We start from the raw sequence: 19,444 nt of genomic DNA, 5'->3' as shown, positions 1-19,444 counted from the left end.
TTGTTTTGCAAGCGTATAGATATTAAGTGTAAAGGTGATATTCTTCTCTTTACCAGGCATATTGGCAGAGTCAGCTATATCCTGATGTGCATTGTTTGATTAGGGTAGTGTCAGGAATAAGGCTGCAGATAGGCTAGGCACAGCAACATCTGCATCTAGAGGAAATTGCTCTCAGATGGTGGTGTTAGTGGTGTTTCTGCTTCTGCTACCACACATGGTGTGCAAAGTAGATACCCTGAAATGTCCAACAAATGACCCCCTTCCTGTTCCCCATGAATGGTATGAGCCTGGGGACCTCCTCATTGGCGCCATTTCTTCTCAGATCATCTTCTTTTTCCCTGAAGTGTCCTTCGAACAACATCCTTCTAATGATTTGGGCTTCGATCTTCCAAGGTAAGATACCTTCCATCTCATATCAGGTAAGACAGCTTAGAAATTGTAAGAAATAGAATCCTCAGAAGACACCTATAAGCAATATGTCAACATCATCAGCACATCTCTATTCAGTTATTTACATTTCATAAATCTCGTCCTTCAGTCCCAAATGGGGCATTGTGGTGTTGGAGGACAAATTGTCATTCATTCTCCATGTCAATGTGATCCATCATTTTAATTTATTTTATCCCCTCCCCACCCACCCACATTTCTTCCATCTTCCCCACAACCAACCCTCTTTTTCTATAGTTCTCAAGCATTGTTGAGTTTGTTCTGCTAATTTCCCCCCCAAAATGGTGGCGGGAACTTGATGGTCTTGCATGGCTGAATTAGATTGCTTTACAGAAAGCCTGAACAGAAATGTATTGTGACAAAACAATTTCTTTTGCTTTAGAATTCTCCACTGAAAGAAAATGTAACTTTCATTGCAGTGTAGTGACAAAAAGTCTTACCAGCATGCCTTGGCCTTGGCATTTGCTGTAAATGAGGTCAACAAGAACCCAAAAATCTTGCCCAATGTCACACTTGGGTTCCACATCTGTGACAGCTACTATGATGCAAGGATGACCTACCGTACCACTCTGAACCAGCTCTTCAATTCACATAGATTTATCCCCAACTACAAATGTGGCACTCAGAAAAAACTCATAGCTGTCATTGGGGGAATGAGCTCTGATATTTCTTTCCACATGGCAGACATCTTAACTCTCTACAAGATTCCACAGGTAACATCTGTTCATGGAGAAGATATGCAAAGCCTTATTGGATATTGAAAAAGCAAGACCCAACTTTTTCAAGAGTAGGACCCCCTTCTTTTGCATGTAATTAAATCCCTGAGTTATAAAAGCTTCCATAAGCACCCAGGACAGCTCTGGCACCACTTTCATTTCTGAGCAAAGTTTCTGGAAAGGTAAGTGAGGGGTTTTTGCCCACCACAAATTGCAACCCATCTCTAAACTATCTGTACATTTTCTTTCAGCTCACATTCGGCTCATTTGCCCCAGAGGAAAGTAGCACAAAGAATTCCCCTTCCTTTTACCGCATGGTCCCAAGCGAAACCCATCAGTACAGTGGGATTATCCAGTTGCTTCAGCATTTTGGATGGACCTGGGTTGGGCTACTAGCTGCTGCTGATGACAGTGGAGACCATTTCTTGCAGAACCTGGAGCCACTGCTTTCTCAGCACGGGATATGTTCAGCTTTCACAGAAAGGCTCCAGAAACAAGGACGATTCATTTCCCTTGATATTCTGAGCGATATGGCATCAAACATTTATCATTCTTTCATGGATAGAAAAGCTAGAGCAATTATTATCTATGGTGAAAGCATGACCCTTCTGTGGCTGAGCACTTTAGTGCCAATAGCAGATCTGGAATATGGAGGAAATATATCTGTTGGGAAGGTCTGGATTACAACAGCCCAGATTGATTTTTCAGTAACAGGCTTTATAACACGTCGTAATTTTCAAATATTCCAGGGGGCTATTTCTTTTGCTATACATGCAAGTGGACATCTGGGATTCCAGGCTTATCTTCACAACATAAAACCTTATCAGACACGAGGAGATGGTTTTCTCCAAGGGTTTTGGGAACAAGCATTCGGATGTACATTTTCCAACCCCAGCATAACACTGGAGGTAGATACACCATGTATTGGACAGGAGAGGCTGGAGAGTCTTCCTGGACCTGTTTTTGAAATGGACATGACAGGTCATAGTTACAGTGTCTACAATGCTGTCTATGCTGTGGCACATGCTTTGCATTCCATGAACTCATCTACATTGAAAGATCGAGTGATGGTGGGGAGGAAAAGGTCTGAATTTCAAGATCTCCAGCCTTGGCAGGTAATGTTGTCACCACAGAATGTCTTCATTGCTAGGAATTCATTCATACATAGAGAAAAAGCATCAAAATGTGTCCTCCTTGAATACCTGTAGAAATTATGCACACATTAATGATTGAGATAGTCACGGGGGTTCACATTTCTACCTATGCGTGGAGCATGGGAAAAGTGAGCTGCGAATTTCTAGTCTTTCACCACTGCAATAGTGTTATTTGCCTCACCTGCTCTGTCAGTGAGTAATTTGGGGGCTGCTTTGCACCAACCATCAAGCCATCCAATAGTGTGGGAAGACCTGATCACCTGTTATGTCAGCCATCTGGGAATGCTTAGCTTTATTGGTTGAGAATGGATATATAGCCATTTTTTCACCTATGATGTACTAACTTGGACCAAAGTCTTATTTGAAGACCATTATCTGTATGTAGCTTCATGCTATGCAGAAAGAATGTGAGTGGAGGGGGAAGAAAAATGAAAACAAAATTTGGTGAACCTGCTAAGCCATCTTGGACATCAGAGGATGGCTTCATCAAAGCTTCTCCTGAAAGGACAGGAGACTAGAAGAGATGGGGACAAGATCTATGCAGGGTCTTGGTGGCGCACCCATACTAAACTTCAAGGTCTCGTTATTTATTTGATGTGGGCAGACCTTTCTCAGCACATCAGTTATATAAAACTAATGTCTCCTTTCCCCCTGTCAATTAGCTCCACCAATTTCTTCAAGGCACTTCATTTAACAATGCTGCTGGGGAAACAGTGGCTTTTAATAAGAAAGGGGAATTGCTTGCAGGATTTGATTTAACCAATATGGTCATATTTCCAAACACCTCCTTTCTTCGAGTAATGGTGGGACAGGTGAATCCCAATGCCTTTGAGGGGAAAGAATTCACCATCAATGAATCATCAATTGTGTGGAGCAGAATTTTTAACCAGGTTGTGTATTCTTGGGCATATTGGTGTGTGTGTGTGTTTGTGTGTGTGTGTTCCATGCAGCAGAATGGATGATATTGGGGCTGTATGCTTCCTTTTGTGAAGCCTACAATGACTCTTACATTCCCATTATCACCTATCCCAATATCACATTTGTATACTAAACAGCTCCAGTGCTGGTGCACAAAAATGTTAACATACAGAATGCAAGTGATAATTCCACACATTAAATCACGACAGCAAAACTCCATCTAAAATCTGTATGAACACAGGAACAATTTAAGGACAACATGAAACTGTCCAAAGGAAACTTGGTGGGAAATGCTGAAGCACCAGAAGGGAGAGAACAATAAGAACGTGCTTACCTGTTAGTATTGTTTGGGCAAAGCAAAACTCTTTGGAGAGGAGAATCAAGAAGTGGGGTGCCACCACCAAGTAGGCCCTCTCCTCTGCTTCATTTCATTAGCTGGGACAGGGTCATGGGAAAGGGCCTGCAAAAAATGATTATCTAAGCAACCGGGGGGGGGGGGAGTAATTTAGGGCTTTAACAGTTAAACACTGAAAATGGATTGTGAACAGCTCTACCAAGATCAGTCTGTACAGTGGTACCTCGGGTTAAGTAATTCATTCCGGAGGTCTGTTCTTAACCTGAAACTGTTCTTAACCTGAAGCACCACTTTAGCTAATAGGGCCTCCTGCTGCCGCCACACCGCCGGAGCCCGATTTCTGTACTTATCCTGAAGCAAAGTTCTTAACCTGAAGCACTATTTCTGGGTTAGCGGAGTGTGTAACCTGAAGTGTATGTAACCTGAAGTGTATGTAAGTTTACGCGTATGTATTGTGTGCATTTATAATGCACGTAGTGATGGCTACCCATTAGGATAGTTTGAAGAGGGATTAGACAAATTCATGGGAGATATGACTTTCAATCTGCTAAACATGTTGGCTTTGTTCTACTAACAGTGTTAGAAGCAGTGTGTCTCTGGATTTATGCTGCTGTTAATCATAAGTGAGGAGAGTGCTGTTGCATTCAGGTCTTGCTTGTTGGTTTCCTATGGGCATCCAGGTGGCTACCATGCAAAGATAATGCTGGTCTAGATTGGACTTTGACCTGACCTTGAAAGACTCTTATTAAGTGAAAAATATATCAGTTGCTCACAACTATTTTGTACAGAAGTGAAGCACTTATGAATAATGAAATTTTGCTGGGCTGTGGGAGAGTATGAAGAAAGTTGTTTATAGTCACCAACAAGCTGGTCAAAACAGTTCCTATTGGATTAAGTACCTGTGGAGCAGTTAATGTCATTTCATTAATTGTTAGGTTGCCTTCAACCAATACAATTCTGCAAAAATGGCATTTGTCATGATTAGGAAAGAACTAGCTAAATCATGCTATCAGCCATGTTTTGCATTATTCTGTGCTGACTGATCAATTGTTTCCTTGTATAGCAGTTATTGAACAAAAGCATTCTGGATTTATCTGATTGTCCTGTTTATTGATAGGTACCTCCTGTTTCTGTCTGCAGTGACTCCTGCCGCCCTGGCTATCAGAAGAAAAAGAAGGAGGGGGAGAAATTTTGCTGCTACAGCTGTGCTCAGTGCGCAGAAGGGAAGATTTCACACCGAAAGGGTGGGTGATGCATTGCTGCAAATATGACCAGTGTAAATGGAGATTAAATTTCATGCAATATATCTTACAGGTAAAAGATTAATGGAATGTGACTACACATGCATATTGGGATTTTCATAGGTCAAGGTTAGTTTACACAGTCCAAAGTCATCAAGTGATGGGGGGGAATGCTAAAAGCTATGGTAAATGCATGTGTGAACCACCCCTTTGCTGAAGACTTGGGAACTTGGTTGTACCAAGGATAGTAAATAACTCAAAATTGTATTTTCCTGTATTTTCCTTTATACAGTATGAAGATGTGTTGTCTAAAAAAAGAAAAGCTCTCCAATCCCTTTAAAAGAGATGGATGAATCTTAAATTCAGTTTGCCACATCACATCAGTCTCAAATTACTATTTTCCCCTAACATTTTATAAGAATTTTTTGTGTGTGTCTGTGTGTAGTATTTATGTTTGATATTTTAGTGGTATTTTCCTCTGTTACTTGGAAATGTTAATTAACATAGATGCAGATGGTGAACAAGGATAAGCAGAAGAATAGTTAGATAATACTAAAATGCCTTTCTTCAAGACCAGCTCTCACACTGGGAACTAATGGTCAGAGACTGCCAGGTCAAAGGTCCCTGGGACAAAAGAAAAACCTCAGTCAACAATAGAATAAGTATAGTTATGTGAGCAACATTTTTTTTCTCCCTTCAGACATGGATGACTGTTTCAGATGCCCAGAAAACGAGTATCCGAACAAAGATCAAGAAAGATGCCTCCCCAAGATTATAAATTTTCTCTCTTTTGAAGAACCTTTGGGGATCAGCTTTGCTATGGTTGCTGCTTTTTTAGCAGTGATCACAGCTTTAGTGCTTGTGATTTTTATTAGACACAAAGATACTCCCATAGTCAAAGCCAACAACCGGGATGTCACCTATACCCTGCTCATCTCTCTGTTGCTCTGCTTCCTCTGCTCATTATTGTTTCTTGGACAACCAAGTAAGGCGACCTGCTTTCTCCGTCAATCTGCTTTTGGCACCATCTTCTCAGTTGCTGTTTCCTGTGTGTTGGCCAAAACTGTCACTGTGATTCTCGCTTTCATGGCTACAAAACCAGGTTCCAACATGAGGAAGTGGGTGGGTAAAAGACTGACCAACTCCATTGTCTTCTCCTGCTCTCTTATTCAAGCAGGTATCTGTGTAGTGTGGCTCGCTATTTCTCCCCCATTCCCAGATTTTGACATGGTATCATTAACCAAAATCATAGTAGCCAAATGCAATGAAGGTTCTGTCACCATGTTTTATCTTGTCCTGGGCTACATGGGACTGTTGTCTATCATTAGTTTCACGGTGGCTTTTCTAGTAAGGAAACTGCCAGACACTTTCAATGAAGCCAAGTTCATCACCTTCAGCATGTTGGTGTTTTGCAGTGTTTGGTTGTCATTTGTCCCAACCTACCTGAGCACCAAAGGGAAATACATGGTGGCTGTGGAGATCTTCTCTATATTGGCCTCCAGTGCTGGGCTACTGGGTTGTATATTTTCCCCAAAATGCTACATTATTCTGCTGAGGCCTGACATGAACAGCAGGGAGCAGCTAATAAAGAGGAAAATATAGAGCATCAACTGCCCTTTTATATATATTCCCAATGTGGTATTAATGGAATGGATACCATGGGCTTATTCAAGACTTCCACTTGGGTTGTTACTATATATGCTAATAGATTTTGTTTTCTTCATACATTCTAAGTAACCTAAACCAATATGTGAAAAGTTTATATAACTGAGAAGTGAAGAATAAAACCTCTGCTTTATTCTTGTTCAGAAACCCATTTATTTTCTTTTTATTCTGATGTTCTACTACAGGAAGTTCAAATTAGATAGCTGGTGCTTTTTTCCTGGTTTCTAATATTCCTTTTGCACCTGTTGCATTATGGAACTGCAGCTTTTTTATAAATAAACAACCATGCCATGCTAAATTTCATTCATGCCAGTGTCACACAACATCAGATAACATTGGGTACCACCATTTAAGTGCATGCGAGGTTCTGTTGCTTTATGATTCAACCAAGAAAAAACGTGGTATTTCAGAATTTTCCCCAAAATTCCATCATATTATGTAATCCATTAAAACAGTGGGAAAATTATAGCTCAAATGTGCCACAATCTTCTGAGCTAACAGAGTTGCAAACATACAGACATTTAATGGAAGCAATTAATAAAGGAATGAGTACTAAACAACAAGAAGATTTTGCTAGATTATCAGAATTGAATTTTGCACTGTATAAAAGATCACATAAGAAATGGAATTTAGCCTCATTTGTGTCAACAAAATCAAGACAATTTATCTTCAGTTTATCTTCTTTCTTCAGATTTCTTCATTTAGTTTTTTGTGGTTGCAGCTGAACCAGTCCAGACAGCTGGCAAAGAAAGGTTTTTGTCTGGCTTCAGATTCACTTCTTTTCACTGTGTCTCTTGCACAGTAATATAGAGCCGTGTCCTCGGGTTTCAGGTTGTTCATTTGCAGATACAGCATGTTTGAAGGGTTGTCTCTGGAGATGGTGAAGCGCCCTTTCACTGAGTCTGCATAAGATTGTGAGCTTCCACCATTGCTTATCCATGCAACACATTCCAGTCCCTTCCCAGGAGCCTGTCTCACCCAGTTCATGCCATAGCTGCTGAAGGTGAATCCAGAAGCTCGACAGGAGAGGCGGAGGGACTCTCCAGGGCTTTTGACATCCCCTCCAGACTCTACCAGCTGGACTGCTGATCGGACACCTAGAAAGGGGGGGGGGGAGCCATATTTAAAAGATCTGCTACATATGAAGCCCTACATTATACTAGTCATCTTTGTTCAAAGCAGGAATAAAATTACCTCCCAAAACTGTTGAAACAAAAACAAACTGAAGCCAAAGTGTCATGTTTGTCTCCTGATTTTGCTCTGAGAGGAACTGACTGGAAAGTGGTTCAGCAGTTCTACCTCTGGCTGTAGGCTGGGCAGAGAGTGTGCTGCTGCTTTAAACAGGAAGCTGCCTCTGTATTTACATGCAGCTCAGAATAAAAGAGCAACGCAGGTCTTTGACTGAGCAGATCTGCTTAGCCTTATACCAAACATATGACTTGCAGACCCTACTTTTCAGGGACAGTCCCAGATTACTGTACAAAAGCCATCCCAATTCCTTATTTGATCCCAGAGTGTCCCACTTTTCCTTAGGACATCCCTATTTTCATCAGAGAAATGTTGGAAGGTGTGGACTTGGGACCAGGCCCATGCAGAGTTTATCTGAGGCCCGGGGTGGAAGTCTTGTTATAATAAAATTATCAACTAAAACAAAAATGAATTGGTCCCTGGCACCTGCCATACCTGTTGTTTTTTAAGGGAATCCCGATACAGCATCTCAACATCCACATCAGATCAACATTTATTATTTATTTATTTAATTTATTTAATTTATATACTGCCCTTCATCAAAATATCTCAGGATGGTTCACAAGATAGAGGCACAAATAAATAGTCAAAACAGAAGCAAAAAAACAGTAATCCCCCCTCCCACGAAAACATCTAGAATATCCATTAATCAAGGACCTGGTTGAAGCCAATGTGAGCCATCCTGTGATTTTCAGATGAGGGGCAGTGTAGAAAATTGATATCACTATTAAAAAAAAATAAAAATGTGAGTGATCTTGATTTATCCCAGCTATGCTCAATTCTGAGTGTTCAGGCATTATGTCAGAAAATGGTCTGTTTTATTTCCAACCAAATTAACATGGCTATCCCCTTCTGTCCATTACACTGATGGTGTGCCAGGAACAATATATCCTACATTGCTTCATATACACACAAAGCAGGAAGGTGGGACTGCAAAGTTGGAGACAGGGACACTCTGAAGCAAAGTGGATTGAAACAGTCCACTTCCTTTCCCCTGAAACTGGCTAACATGCTGCTGCAACATCTGTCTACCTGCCATGGCAATTGGCCTCACCTCACCTCACCCAGGAACAGATGCACTTTGTATGCCCACCTGCACTTTCCCCTTCATGCTCAAGGAGAATAAAGGTGGAATTGCCTGCATCTCCTGTTGTACTTTCCAGAAGATTCTGACTAATCAATGTGGGGGAAAGAAGCCTGAATTAGGTGGAGCTTTGGTCTCAAAAGTCCAAATATCTTCTAATGTCCTGACTCATATCCCTCCTCCTCGTTTCCACCATCAGTTGTGTCCTACAGAAACAAATTGGAGCACTGTCTTGAGCAAGAAGAGGTTGTTTTTGCCAGACTTCCTCTCACTGTGTAATCTTGCACAGTAATACATAGCCGTATCCTCTGGTTTCAGATTGTTCATTTGCAGATACAGCATGGCTGATGGGTTGTCCCTGGAGATGGTGAAGCGTCCTGTCACAGAGCTGTCATAGTATATTTCTCCACTATCATGGCGTATCCATGCCACCCATTCCAGTCCCTTCCCAGCAGCCTGTCGCACCCAGCTCATCCAGTAGATGCTGAAGTCAAAGCCAGAAGCTCGACAAGAGAGGCGGAGAGACTCTCCAGGTCTTTTGGTGTCGCCTCCTGACACCTCCAGTTGGTACTGTGATTGAATACCTGTAAAGCAAGAGATATTATAAAGCTCTAATCTTATTGATTCACGTCTAATCAATAAACTGCAAGTGTGTCTTTGCATGCCGGAGGATAATTAAAAATATTGACCTCTGAAGAATGCCAGGAAACAAACTAATTGAAGTAAAGGAATCATTCCTTTTGCTTGCTTTGGGAAAAGTTGCTTGGAATGGGATGTCAATCACACAGTGCTTGTGGTTCTGGATGGAGATGGGGCTCAAAGAGTGTTATGACCCAGTGGAACAGGAAGCTGTCCATGCATTTACATACAGCTGAGGATAAAAAGAGAAACACGTTAGCAATGTTTGTTCTTTGCACATACACAGTATGAGAGATAGTGGACCTGCATTTAAGGGGAGGAATGTGGCGGAAAAATGGATTCAAAGTATGTGGCAGGAAGGCAGATTCAGTTTAAAAGCTCATACACACACACACACACACACACACATACATACATACACACAGAGAGACACAATGATAAGATGCACTATAGTGCTATTAATTCTATTTCTATGATTTCTGAATGTGCATCTATAGATATGAATTAGCATAGTTTTAACAAAAATTTTTACAGAGATTTGTACGCCCCTTTCTGTGTGTTGCAGAGCTGGAAAGTATGGAATGAATAGCAATTCTGTCTAGTCACCTCCAGGCTTGACTACTGTAATTCGTTCTGCGTGGGGCTGCCCTTGAAACTGTCCCACAAACTCCAGCAGGTGCAGAATGCTGCAGCGAGGCTCCTCACAGGGTCCCTGCCATGGGAGCATATTCACCCAGTGCTTTACCAGTTGCACTGGCTCCCAGTGGAGTATAGGGTCAGGTTCAAGGTGCTGGTTTCAACCTTTAAAGTCCTTTGTGGCTTAGGGCTCTCGTATTTATGGGACCGCCTCTCCTGGTATGCCCTGCAGAATATCCAGAGTTTAGACGTCCCAGGCCCTAAGGAAGCCAGACTATTCTCCACCAGGGCCAGGGCCTTTTCAGTGATGGCTTCGACCTGGTGGAATGATGTTCTGTCCCATGAGACTAGAGCCCTTCAGGATTTAACCTCCTTCCGTCAGGGTGTAAGACAGAGCTATTCCACCTGGCCTTTAATTTGAATTCAGCCTGATCTTCCTTCCCCCTCTGCTTTTATGAAGATTACCCACTCTGAGACCCCACAGCTAATTCTCCCCTGGCCTCCTCGCCGACCCAAGTAGGACTAATTCAGCCAGCTAGCCCTGAAGGCTATCTAATGCTTGTTAGATGGATTTTCCCCAAATTGATTTTTGAATGTTATTGTTATTCATGTTTTATACTGTATTTTATGCTGTTTTTACAATTAAGTGTTTTAAATTTGTTGTTAGATGCCTTGAGCCCGGCTTTCTGAACCGGGAAGGGTGGGGTATAAATAAAAAATATTTGTTATTATTATTTATTATTATTATAGTCTATAGATTGGGAAACGATGGTGAGCTGGTTTTCTTGGTTCTGGATAGAAAGTTATGAAAATGTCTCTTGGGGAATCAAACTCTAATGCTGCCAGTGAAGTTGAGGCAGCTGAGGAAAAAAATACTCAGCTTCACAGCTGTAACCACAAAACACCACACAAGGCTTTATTTCAGACTTTATTTCAGTTGTGGTCAATGGCTTCTTAGTCTTTAAATCACTGCTGCCCCCATGTGAGAAATGGAAATAATTTTAGGAGCTGCTCCTACACTTCACCCAGTAAAAGTTGCCTCTATCCTTTTGTACAGTTTCTCCTTTGGTTTTTCTCACTGTGTGTCCTGCGGGCACAATAATATATAGCTGTGTCTGCAGCTGTCACAGATCTCAGCTCCAGGTCATATGTATTTCTGGAGGCATCAGCAGTCAGGGTGATTCGGCCTTGGGAAAATGGGCTGTAGTATAATGTCCATTTGCCACCACTCCAGTTTATCTGGCCCATCCATTCCAGCCCTTTTCCAGGAGCCTGTCGGACCCATTCCCAGAAATTATTTTTGACAGAATCCCCAGAAATGACCCATTCCCAGAAATTATTTTTGAGAGTGCAGGTTAGTCTCAGGGACCCTCCAGGATTCACAATCCTTGGTCCAGATTCCACAAGCTGGACACTGCAGTGGACATCTAAGGACAACAACAAGACTTGGGTTACCATGCAATTTGTGCATCTGTAATATTTGATTTTTTAAAAAAATGTTTATCTGGAAGATACTCACACAGCGGCACTGCTAACAAAGACAGGAAAAGAAAGGGGGCCATCATTGTTTGCAGAGAGAAACTCCTCCCTCTGGATTGACAACTAATTTGGTCCAGGTGAGCATCTGAAGACTTGGTGTGGGTGGAGCTATTTAAATAGAAAGCTTTTTGGACAGGGAATTTGCATGAACTTTGCATCTAGTGGCAGGAATCAGATAAAGAGAGATGATCTAAACTGAGAATATGCTCAGAGCACTGCTACCACCAGCGGAATATGGGTCTGTCATTTAAAGAAGCCCTCCGGGCCATACACACCCTTTTATGGGTTCCTTGATTTCCGATGACCAGAAAGCAGAAGAAAGAATTTTATTTAGAAGCCCTCAACTTAGCTGGGGCCACACTCTGCCAACGTGAGCTATCCTGTGACTTTTGGATGTGGGGCCCTGTAGAAATTTGATATCAGTGTGTGTGTGTATATATATATATATATATATATATATATCCCAGCATTCCAGCTATGCTCAAGTCTGTGTGTTCAGGCATCATGTCAGGAAATGGTCTGTTTTGATTTCCAACCAAATCAACATGACTCTCCCTTCGTGTCCATTACACTGATTGTCTGAAAGGAACAGTAAGTCCTACACTGCTACATATACAGTGGTACCTCTAGTTGCAAACGGGATCTGTTGCGGAGGCCCATTCACAACATGAAAGGAACGCAACCTGCAGTGGCACATCTACGCATGCGTGAGCTGTGATTCACCAATTCTGCGCATGTGCTTGACATCATTTTGCGTGTCTGCGCATGTGCGAGCGGCGAAACCCAGAAGTAACCCTTCCCAGTACTTCCAGGTCGCTGCGGCACACAACCTGAAAAAAACGTATCATGAAGCAAACCTAACATGAGGTATGACTATACACACAGAGCAGAAAGGTGGGATTGCAAAGTTGGAGCCAGGGAAACTGTGTGGCAAAGCGGACGTAAACAGTCCATCTCTATCCTCACCAAAACTCGCTAATGGTATTTCAGAATTCTTCCCCAAATTTCATCACATTATGTAAGCCATTAAAACCGTAGAGAAACTATAACTCAAATCTAACAAAATCTTCTGAGATAACAAAGTTGCAAACATGCAAACACATATTTCAGGGAAGCAATGAATATAGCAATGAGTACTAAGCTTCAACAAGATTCTGCTAGATTACCAGAAATGAATTTTACATTGTATAAAAGGTCACATAAGAAGTGGAACTAAGTCAGAAATTAATTGTTGGGGAAATAGAATAAAATGGTGTCTGAATGCAGCCTAGGCGTTCTCTGAGCATTCAATTTGGAGACTAGGCATGATGCCTCATTTGTGTCAACAAAATCAAGGCAATTTATCTTGAATTTATCTTCCTTCTCCAAACGTCTTCATTTAGTTCTTTGTGGTTGCAGCTGAACCAGTCCAGACAGCTGGCATAGCAAGGTTTTTGTGTAGCTTCAGATTCACTTCCTTTCACTGTGTCTCTTGCACAGTAATAAACAGCAGTGTCCTCTGATTTCAAGGTGTTCATTTGTAGATACAGCATGTTTGAAGGGTTGTCTCTGGAGACGGTGAAGCGCCCTTTCACAGAGTTGTCATAGTATATAACTCCACTATCATAGCTTATCCATGCCACCCATTCCAGTCCTTTTCCAGGAGCCTGTCGCACCCAGGCCATCCAGTAGTTGCTGAAGGTGAATCCAGAAGCTTGACAGGAGAGGCGGAGGGACTCTCCAGGCCTTTTGACACCCCCTCCAGACTCTACCAGCTGGACTGCTGATTGGACACCTAGAAAAGGAGGAAAGCCATATTTAAAGGATCTGCTAAATATGAAGTCCTGGATTATACTAGTCATCTTTGTTTAAATCGGGAATAAAATTACCTCCCAAAATTGCTGAAGCAAAAACAAATGGAAGCCAAAATGTCATGTTTGTCTCCTGATTTTGCTCTGAGAGGAACTGACTGGAAAGTGGTTCAGCAGTTCTACCTCTGACTGTAGGCTGGGCAGAGAGTGTGCTGCTGCTTTAAAGAGGAAGCTGCCTCTGCATTTACATGCAGCTCAGGATAAAAGAGCAACACTGGTCTTTGACGGAGCAGATCTGTTTAGCCTTATAACAAACACATGAGTTGCAGACCCTATTTTCCAGGGACAGTCCCAGATTTACAAAAGCCATCCCAATTCCTTATTTGATCCTGGAATGTCCCACTTTTCCTTAGAACATTCCTATTTTCATCAGAGAAATGCTGGAAGGTATGGTAGGGATGCCCCTATTTTTATTGGAGAAATGTTGGAAGGTTGGACTTGGAAGCAGGCCCAGGCAGAGCTTATCTGAGGCCCAGGGTGGGAGTCTTGTTACAATAGTAATAAATTAATAATAATAATAATAATATAATAATAATAATAATAATAATAATAATAATAATAATAATAATAATAATAGAAATTTATTATTTCTCCCCCACCCATCTTGCTCGGTTTGGGTGGCTTTCAACAGAACATTAAAAACAGAATAAAAGTTCAAACATTAAAAACTTCCCTAAACAGGGCTGCCTTCAGATGTCTTCTAAAATTCAGAGAGTTGTTTATTTCCTTGACATCTGATGCGAAAGCATTCCACAGGGCAGGCACCACTACAGAGAAGGCCCTCAACTCAAACAAAAAAGGAGTTGGTCCCTGGAATCTGCCACACCTGCTGTATTCAAGGGAATCCTGATACAGCTTCTCAATGTCCCCCATCAGATCAACACCTATCATGTATCTATCTGTCTATAAAATGCATATACTGCCCTTCATCAAAAGATCTCAGGGTTGTTCAGAAGATAAAAACACAAGATAAAAGCAGAAACAAATACTCAAGACAGAAGCAACAAAATAGTATACACATTTAAAAGGCTGTAGAATATTAATGAGTCAAGGACCTGGTTGAAGGGGAACATTTTCGCCTGGTGCCTTAAATATATATACTGTAATGAAGTGCTGGGGGGGGCACTCCACAAATGGGGCATTGTAGCATTCTTGAAACTGTCCAATCCAAATTTTAAGGCAGATTTTTTCTGTACCACCTTGTGTCCCAACTGCAGCATTACGACTAGAGGCAAGTCTTCCCTCTGTAGAAGCTCGGTCCTGGCAAAGAACTCTTAATTATTGGCTCTGTCTAAATCTACATCCACCCGGTCTACTGCCCTTAGTGACACAAGACCCTCATAAAAGTGCGTGGTCTAAAATTGTGCACCAAAAATTCCTCTCCTGCAGACTCCACCCACATCAGCTTCTCACGATGGGCTTTATTAAAGCAAAATGGCTAATTGGACAGCGTCTGAAGGACTTAGAGGAACAGAACAATCTTGCCATTATAAAGAAACTCTGTCCTTGCTATGCCTTTTTCCCCTCTTCTCAGTTTGATTCCATGGAACCATATTTGTATAAATTAACCATCCCAATATACAGACGTGCCTTCACACTGGCCAGATAGGATGTGATGCCCTCTGCCGTACTTGAGGGCAGATACCAAAAGATTCCACCTGAGAAACGACTCTGCCCCTGTGGAGATGGCAATCTGGAAACAGTGGCTCATGTTCTCCTGTCCTGTCCCCTTTATAAAGATCTGAGGAATGAGATCATCACCCCACTCTTACTTACCATCCCAGGCCGCCCATCTGCAGCCACATTGTTCCTTCTTTTATCAGATCAAAATGATCAGACAACAGCAAAGGTTGCTAGGTTTATCAAGGGTGAAATGATATTAAGGGCAACTATCTGGACGATAGGGACACGGGTGGCGCTGTAGGTTAAACCACAGAGCCTAGGACTTGCCGATCAGAAGGTTGGCGGTTCGAATCCCTGCGATGGGGTGAGCTCCCGTTGCTCGGTCCCAGCTCCTGCCAACCTAGCAGTTCGAAAGCACATCAAAGTGCAAGTAGATAAATAGGTACCACTCCAGCGAGAAGGTAAACGGCGTTTCCATGCGCTGCTCTGGTTCGCCAGAAGCGGCTTAGTCATGCTGGCCACATGACCCAGAAGCTGTCTGCGGACAAACGTTGGCTCCCTCGGCCAATAAAGGGAGATGAGCGCCGAAACCCCAGAGTCGGTCACGACTGGACCTAATGGTCAGGGGTCCCTTTAGCTTTTATCTGAATGATAATCTTGGTCATTTGATTGTCCTTTTTACCCATTGTTGTCTTTTTTAATTGTATATATTGCTTGTTTTATGTTGCTGTGGCTGTTGGCTAATGCAAATAAACTTTATCTGTCTATCTATCTATCATCTATCTATCTATAGTGAATTGAGCAGAAGGGAAGGTGAGAGGTTGAGGCCACCAAATTTTGGCCTTACCCAGGGCACCACTGAAATTTGAAAGAACACAGTCTGCCTCTGATTTTTGCACTTATTTTATCATCTGGGTATGGCAATTTCATAAATTGTGCATGCATTCTTTATCCATATTCTGAAATAGGTTTCAGTGTATTTGGGTCAGTCTGCTATAAAGTAATGTTTAAATTGGAAGAAAAGCTGTGGTGTGACTCTTTATACATAACTTCTATGCAGATGACTAATAAAAAAATGTGTGTGTATATGTGCTTGGACCAATTTCTGTCGTATGAACTCTCTATTGCTTAATGCGGTGGCTAACAATTAGAGGTCTGAGGACACCTGTGGGTCCTCAGAATATACCTAGAAGGTCTGCAGGTCTATCCCTTGCCTACCCCTCAACTTTTTTGGGGGGGGGGATTTTTGTATCACAAGTTTTATGGTCTGTTTTAGCACTATGCGATTCGGTTTTGGAATCAAACTCTCATGCAGCCAGTGAAGTTGAGGCAGCTGAGAAAACAGTAGTCAGCCTCACAGCTGTAACCACAAAACATCACACAAGGCTTTATTTCAGTTATGGTCAATAGCTTCTTAGTCCCTAAATCACTGCTGCCCCCTTGTGAGAAACAGAAAGTATCTTAGGAGATGCTCCTACACTTCACCCTAGTAACAGATGCTTCTGCCCTTTTGTACAGTTTCTCTTATGGTTTATCTCACTGTGTGTCCTGCGGGCACAATAATATATAGCCGTGTCTGCAGCTGTCACAGATCTCAGCTCCAGGTCATATGTATTTCTGGAGGAATCGGCACTCAGGGTGATTCGGTCTTGGAGTGGTGGGTTGTAGTATAAGCTCCATTTGAGGATAACCCAGTATATCTGGCCCATCCATTCCAGTCCTTTTCCGGGAGCCTGTCGGGCCCATTCCCAGTAATTATTCTTGACAGAATCCCCAGTGACAGTGCAGGTTAGTCTCAGGGACCCTCCAGGATTCACACTTCTTGGTCCAGATTCCACAAGCTGAACACTGCAGTGGACATCTAAAGAAAACAAGACTTTGGTTTACCATGCAATTTGTCCATCTGTAACATTTGATTTTTTAAATGTTTCTCTGGAAAATACTCACACAGCGGCACTGCTAACGAAGAAAGGAAAAGAAAGGGGGCCTTCATTGTTTGCAGAGAGAAACTCCTCCCTCTGGATTTACAGCTGAATTTGGTCCAGCTGGGCATCTGAAGACTTGGTGTGGGTGGAGCTATTTAAATAGAAAGCTTTTTGGACAGGGAATTTGCATCAACTTTGCATCTAGTGGTGGGAATCAGATAAAGAGAGGTGATCTAAACTGAGAATATGCTCAAAGCAATGCCTTCACCAGCAGGAAGTGGGTCTCTCATTTAAGAAGCCCTCCCAGCGACACACACCCTTTTATGGGTTCCTTGCTTTCTCACTACCAGAAAGCAGCAGGAAGAGGAATTTCTACAAGCCTTCATGTTGGCTGGGGCCACACACTGCCAATGTGAGCCATCCTGTGATTTTCAGATGAGGGGTGGTATAGAAATTTGATATTAGTATAAAAGGAATAATGAAAGTGACCCTGCTATATTCCAGCTATGCTCAAGTCTGTGTGCTCAGTCATCAGGTCATAAAACCGCTTGCTTTTATTTCCAACCAATATAACTCAACTCTCCCACTGTATCAATTGCACTGATTGTCTGCCAGGAACATTAAGTCCTACACTGCTTCATATACACACAGAGCAGAAAGGAGGGATTGCAAAGTTGGAGACAGGGAAACTGTGTGGTAAAGTGGATTTAAACAGTCCATCTCTATCCCCACCAAAACTGGCTAACATGGTATTTGAAAATTCTTCCCCAAATTTCATCACATCATGTAAGCCATTAAGCCATTAAAGCAATGGGGAAATTATAGCTTAAATCTGCCACAATATTCTGAGCTAACAGAGCTGCAATCATGCAAACAGACATTTCATGGAAGCAATTAATATAGGAATGAGTACTAAACATCAACAAGATTCTTCTAGATTACCAGAATTGAATTTTGCACTGCATAAACGATCACATAAGAAGTGGAATTTAGTAGGAAATGAATTGCTGGGGAAATAGAATAACATGGTGTCTGAATGCAGTCTAGGCTTTCTCTGAACATTCCATTTTGAACACTACGCATGATGCCTCATTTGTGTCAACAAAATCAAGATAATTTAACTTCAGTTTATCTTCTTTCTTCAGATTTCTTCATTTAGTTTTTTGTAGTTGCAGCTGAACCAGTCCAGACAGCTGGCAAAGAAAGGTTTTTGTCTGGCTTCAGATTCACTTCCTTTCGCTGTGTCTTTTGCACAGTAATAAACAGCAGTGTCCTCTGATTTCAAGCTGTTCATTTGTAGATACAGCATGTTTGAAGGGTTGTCTCTGGAGATGGTGAAGCGCCCTTTCACTGAGTCTGCATAATATTGTTGGCTACCATCATACCAGATTACTGCAATCCATTCCAGTCCCTTTCCAGGAGCCTGTCGCACCCAGTTCATGCCATAGCTGCTGAAGGTGAATCCAGAAGCTTGACAGGAGAGGCGGAGGGACTCTCCAGGTCTTTTGACATCCCCTCCAGACTCTACCAGCTGGACTGCTGATTGGACACCTAGAAAGGGGGGGGGAGCCATACAGTACTTAAAGGACCTGCTACATATGAAGCCCTACATTATACTAGTCACCTTTGTTTAAAGCTGGAATAAAATTACCTCCCAAAGCTGCTGAAACAAAAACAAATTGAAGCCAAAGTTTCATGTTTGTCTCCCGATTTTGCTCTGAGAGGAACTGACTGGAAAGTGGTTCAGCAGTTCTACCTCTGGCTGTAGGCTGGGCAGAGAGTGTGCTGCTGCTTTAAAGAGGAAGCTGCCTCTGCATTTACATGCCCCTCAGGATAAAAGAGCAACACAGGTCTTTGACGGAGCAGATCTGTTTAGCCTTATACTAAACACATGACTTGCTGACCCTTCAAGTGTTCTGTTGTACAGTCAATAGTTTACAAAAGCCCTCCTGTTTCCTGATTTGATCCCAGAATGTCGCACTTTTCCTTAGGACTCAAACAAAAAAAGGAGTTGGTCCCTGGCACCCGCCACACCTGCTGTCTTTAAGGGAATCCTGATACGTCCCCTATCAGATCAACCTTTATTTATTTATTTAACACGTAATTATTTTTAAATTTGTTTCAAAGTTAACTGCTGTAAGTAAAGCTTATGAACCACATCCCCCCCCAGGTGATTGTTATTTGAATACAAGAGTGAGCTTTCATTCATCCTAAGGATTCCATGTGCCCAATAATAATAATACTCTCAATACAACACAAATGATGAATGAAGGAAGGGGCACAGCTTAATCCCCCAGAAATTAGCAGTTTGAACTTTACTAGGGGTGTGGGAACAGCCTTAGGCAGAGACAGTTGGCTCCACATCTCGCTGTGTGCTAGCCTTCCTATATGATCACAGTATGTG

General features: G+C 42.1%; 1 protein-coding gene and 2 gene segments (V, D, J or C); 1 reads left to right on the top strand and 2 right to left on the bottom strand.

Moving 5' to 3' along the window:
• Positions 1-214: 214 nt before the first annotated feature.
• On the top strand, positions 215-6,433 carry LOC128399144 (vomeronasal type-2 receptor 26-like). The gene is made up of 6 exons (XM_053360402.1): positions 215-393; positions 983-1,160; positions 1,415-2,278; positions 2,980-3,207; positions 4,708-4,834; positions 5,532-6,433. The coding sequence occupies exons 1-6, from the start codon at positions 215-217 to the stop codon at positions 6,431-6,433; spliced, it is 2,478 nt and encodes an 825-aa protein (XP_053216377.1).
• Positions 6,434-7,062: 629 nt separating this feature from the next.
• LOC128399955 (Ig heavy chain V region 3-like) lies at positions 7,063-7,847 on the bottom strand. The segment is given in 2 exon segments: positions 7,063-7,593; positions 7,691-7,847. Coding segments are annotated over 2 exon segments (456 nt in total).
• A 10,334-nt stretch (positions 7,848-18,181) lies between these two features.
• Positions 18,182-18,791, bottom strand: LOC128399143 (immunoglobulin heavy variable 3-33-like). The segment is given in 2 exon segments: positions 18,182-18,591; positions 18,692-18,791. Coding segments are annotated over 2 exon segments (456 nt in total).
• Between the last annotated feature and the right edge of the window lie 653 nt (positions 18,792-19,444).

This window comes from Podarcis raffonei, chromosome 13 (assembly GCF_027172205.1).
Source record: "Podarcis raffonei isolate rPodRaf1 chromosome 13, rPodRaf1.pri, whole genome shotgun sequence".
In the NCBI taxonomy this organism is placed as follows: domain Eukaryota; kingdom Metazoa; phylum Chordata; class Lepidosauria; order Squamata; family Lacertidae; genus Podarcis; species Podarcis raffonei.
The sequence above is the reverse complement of the archived record's forward strand: the minus strand, read 5'-3'. Positions and strand labels throughout refer to the sequence as shown.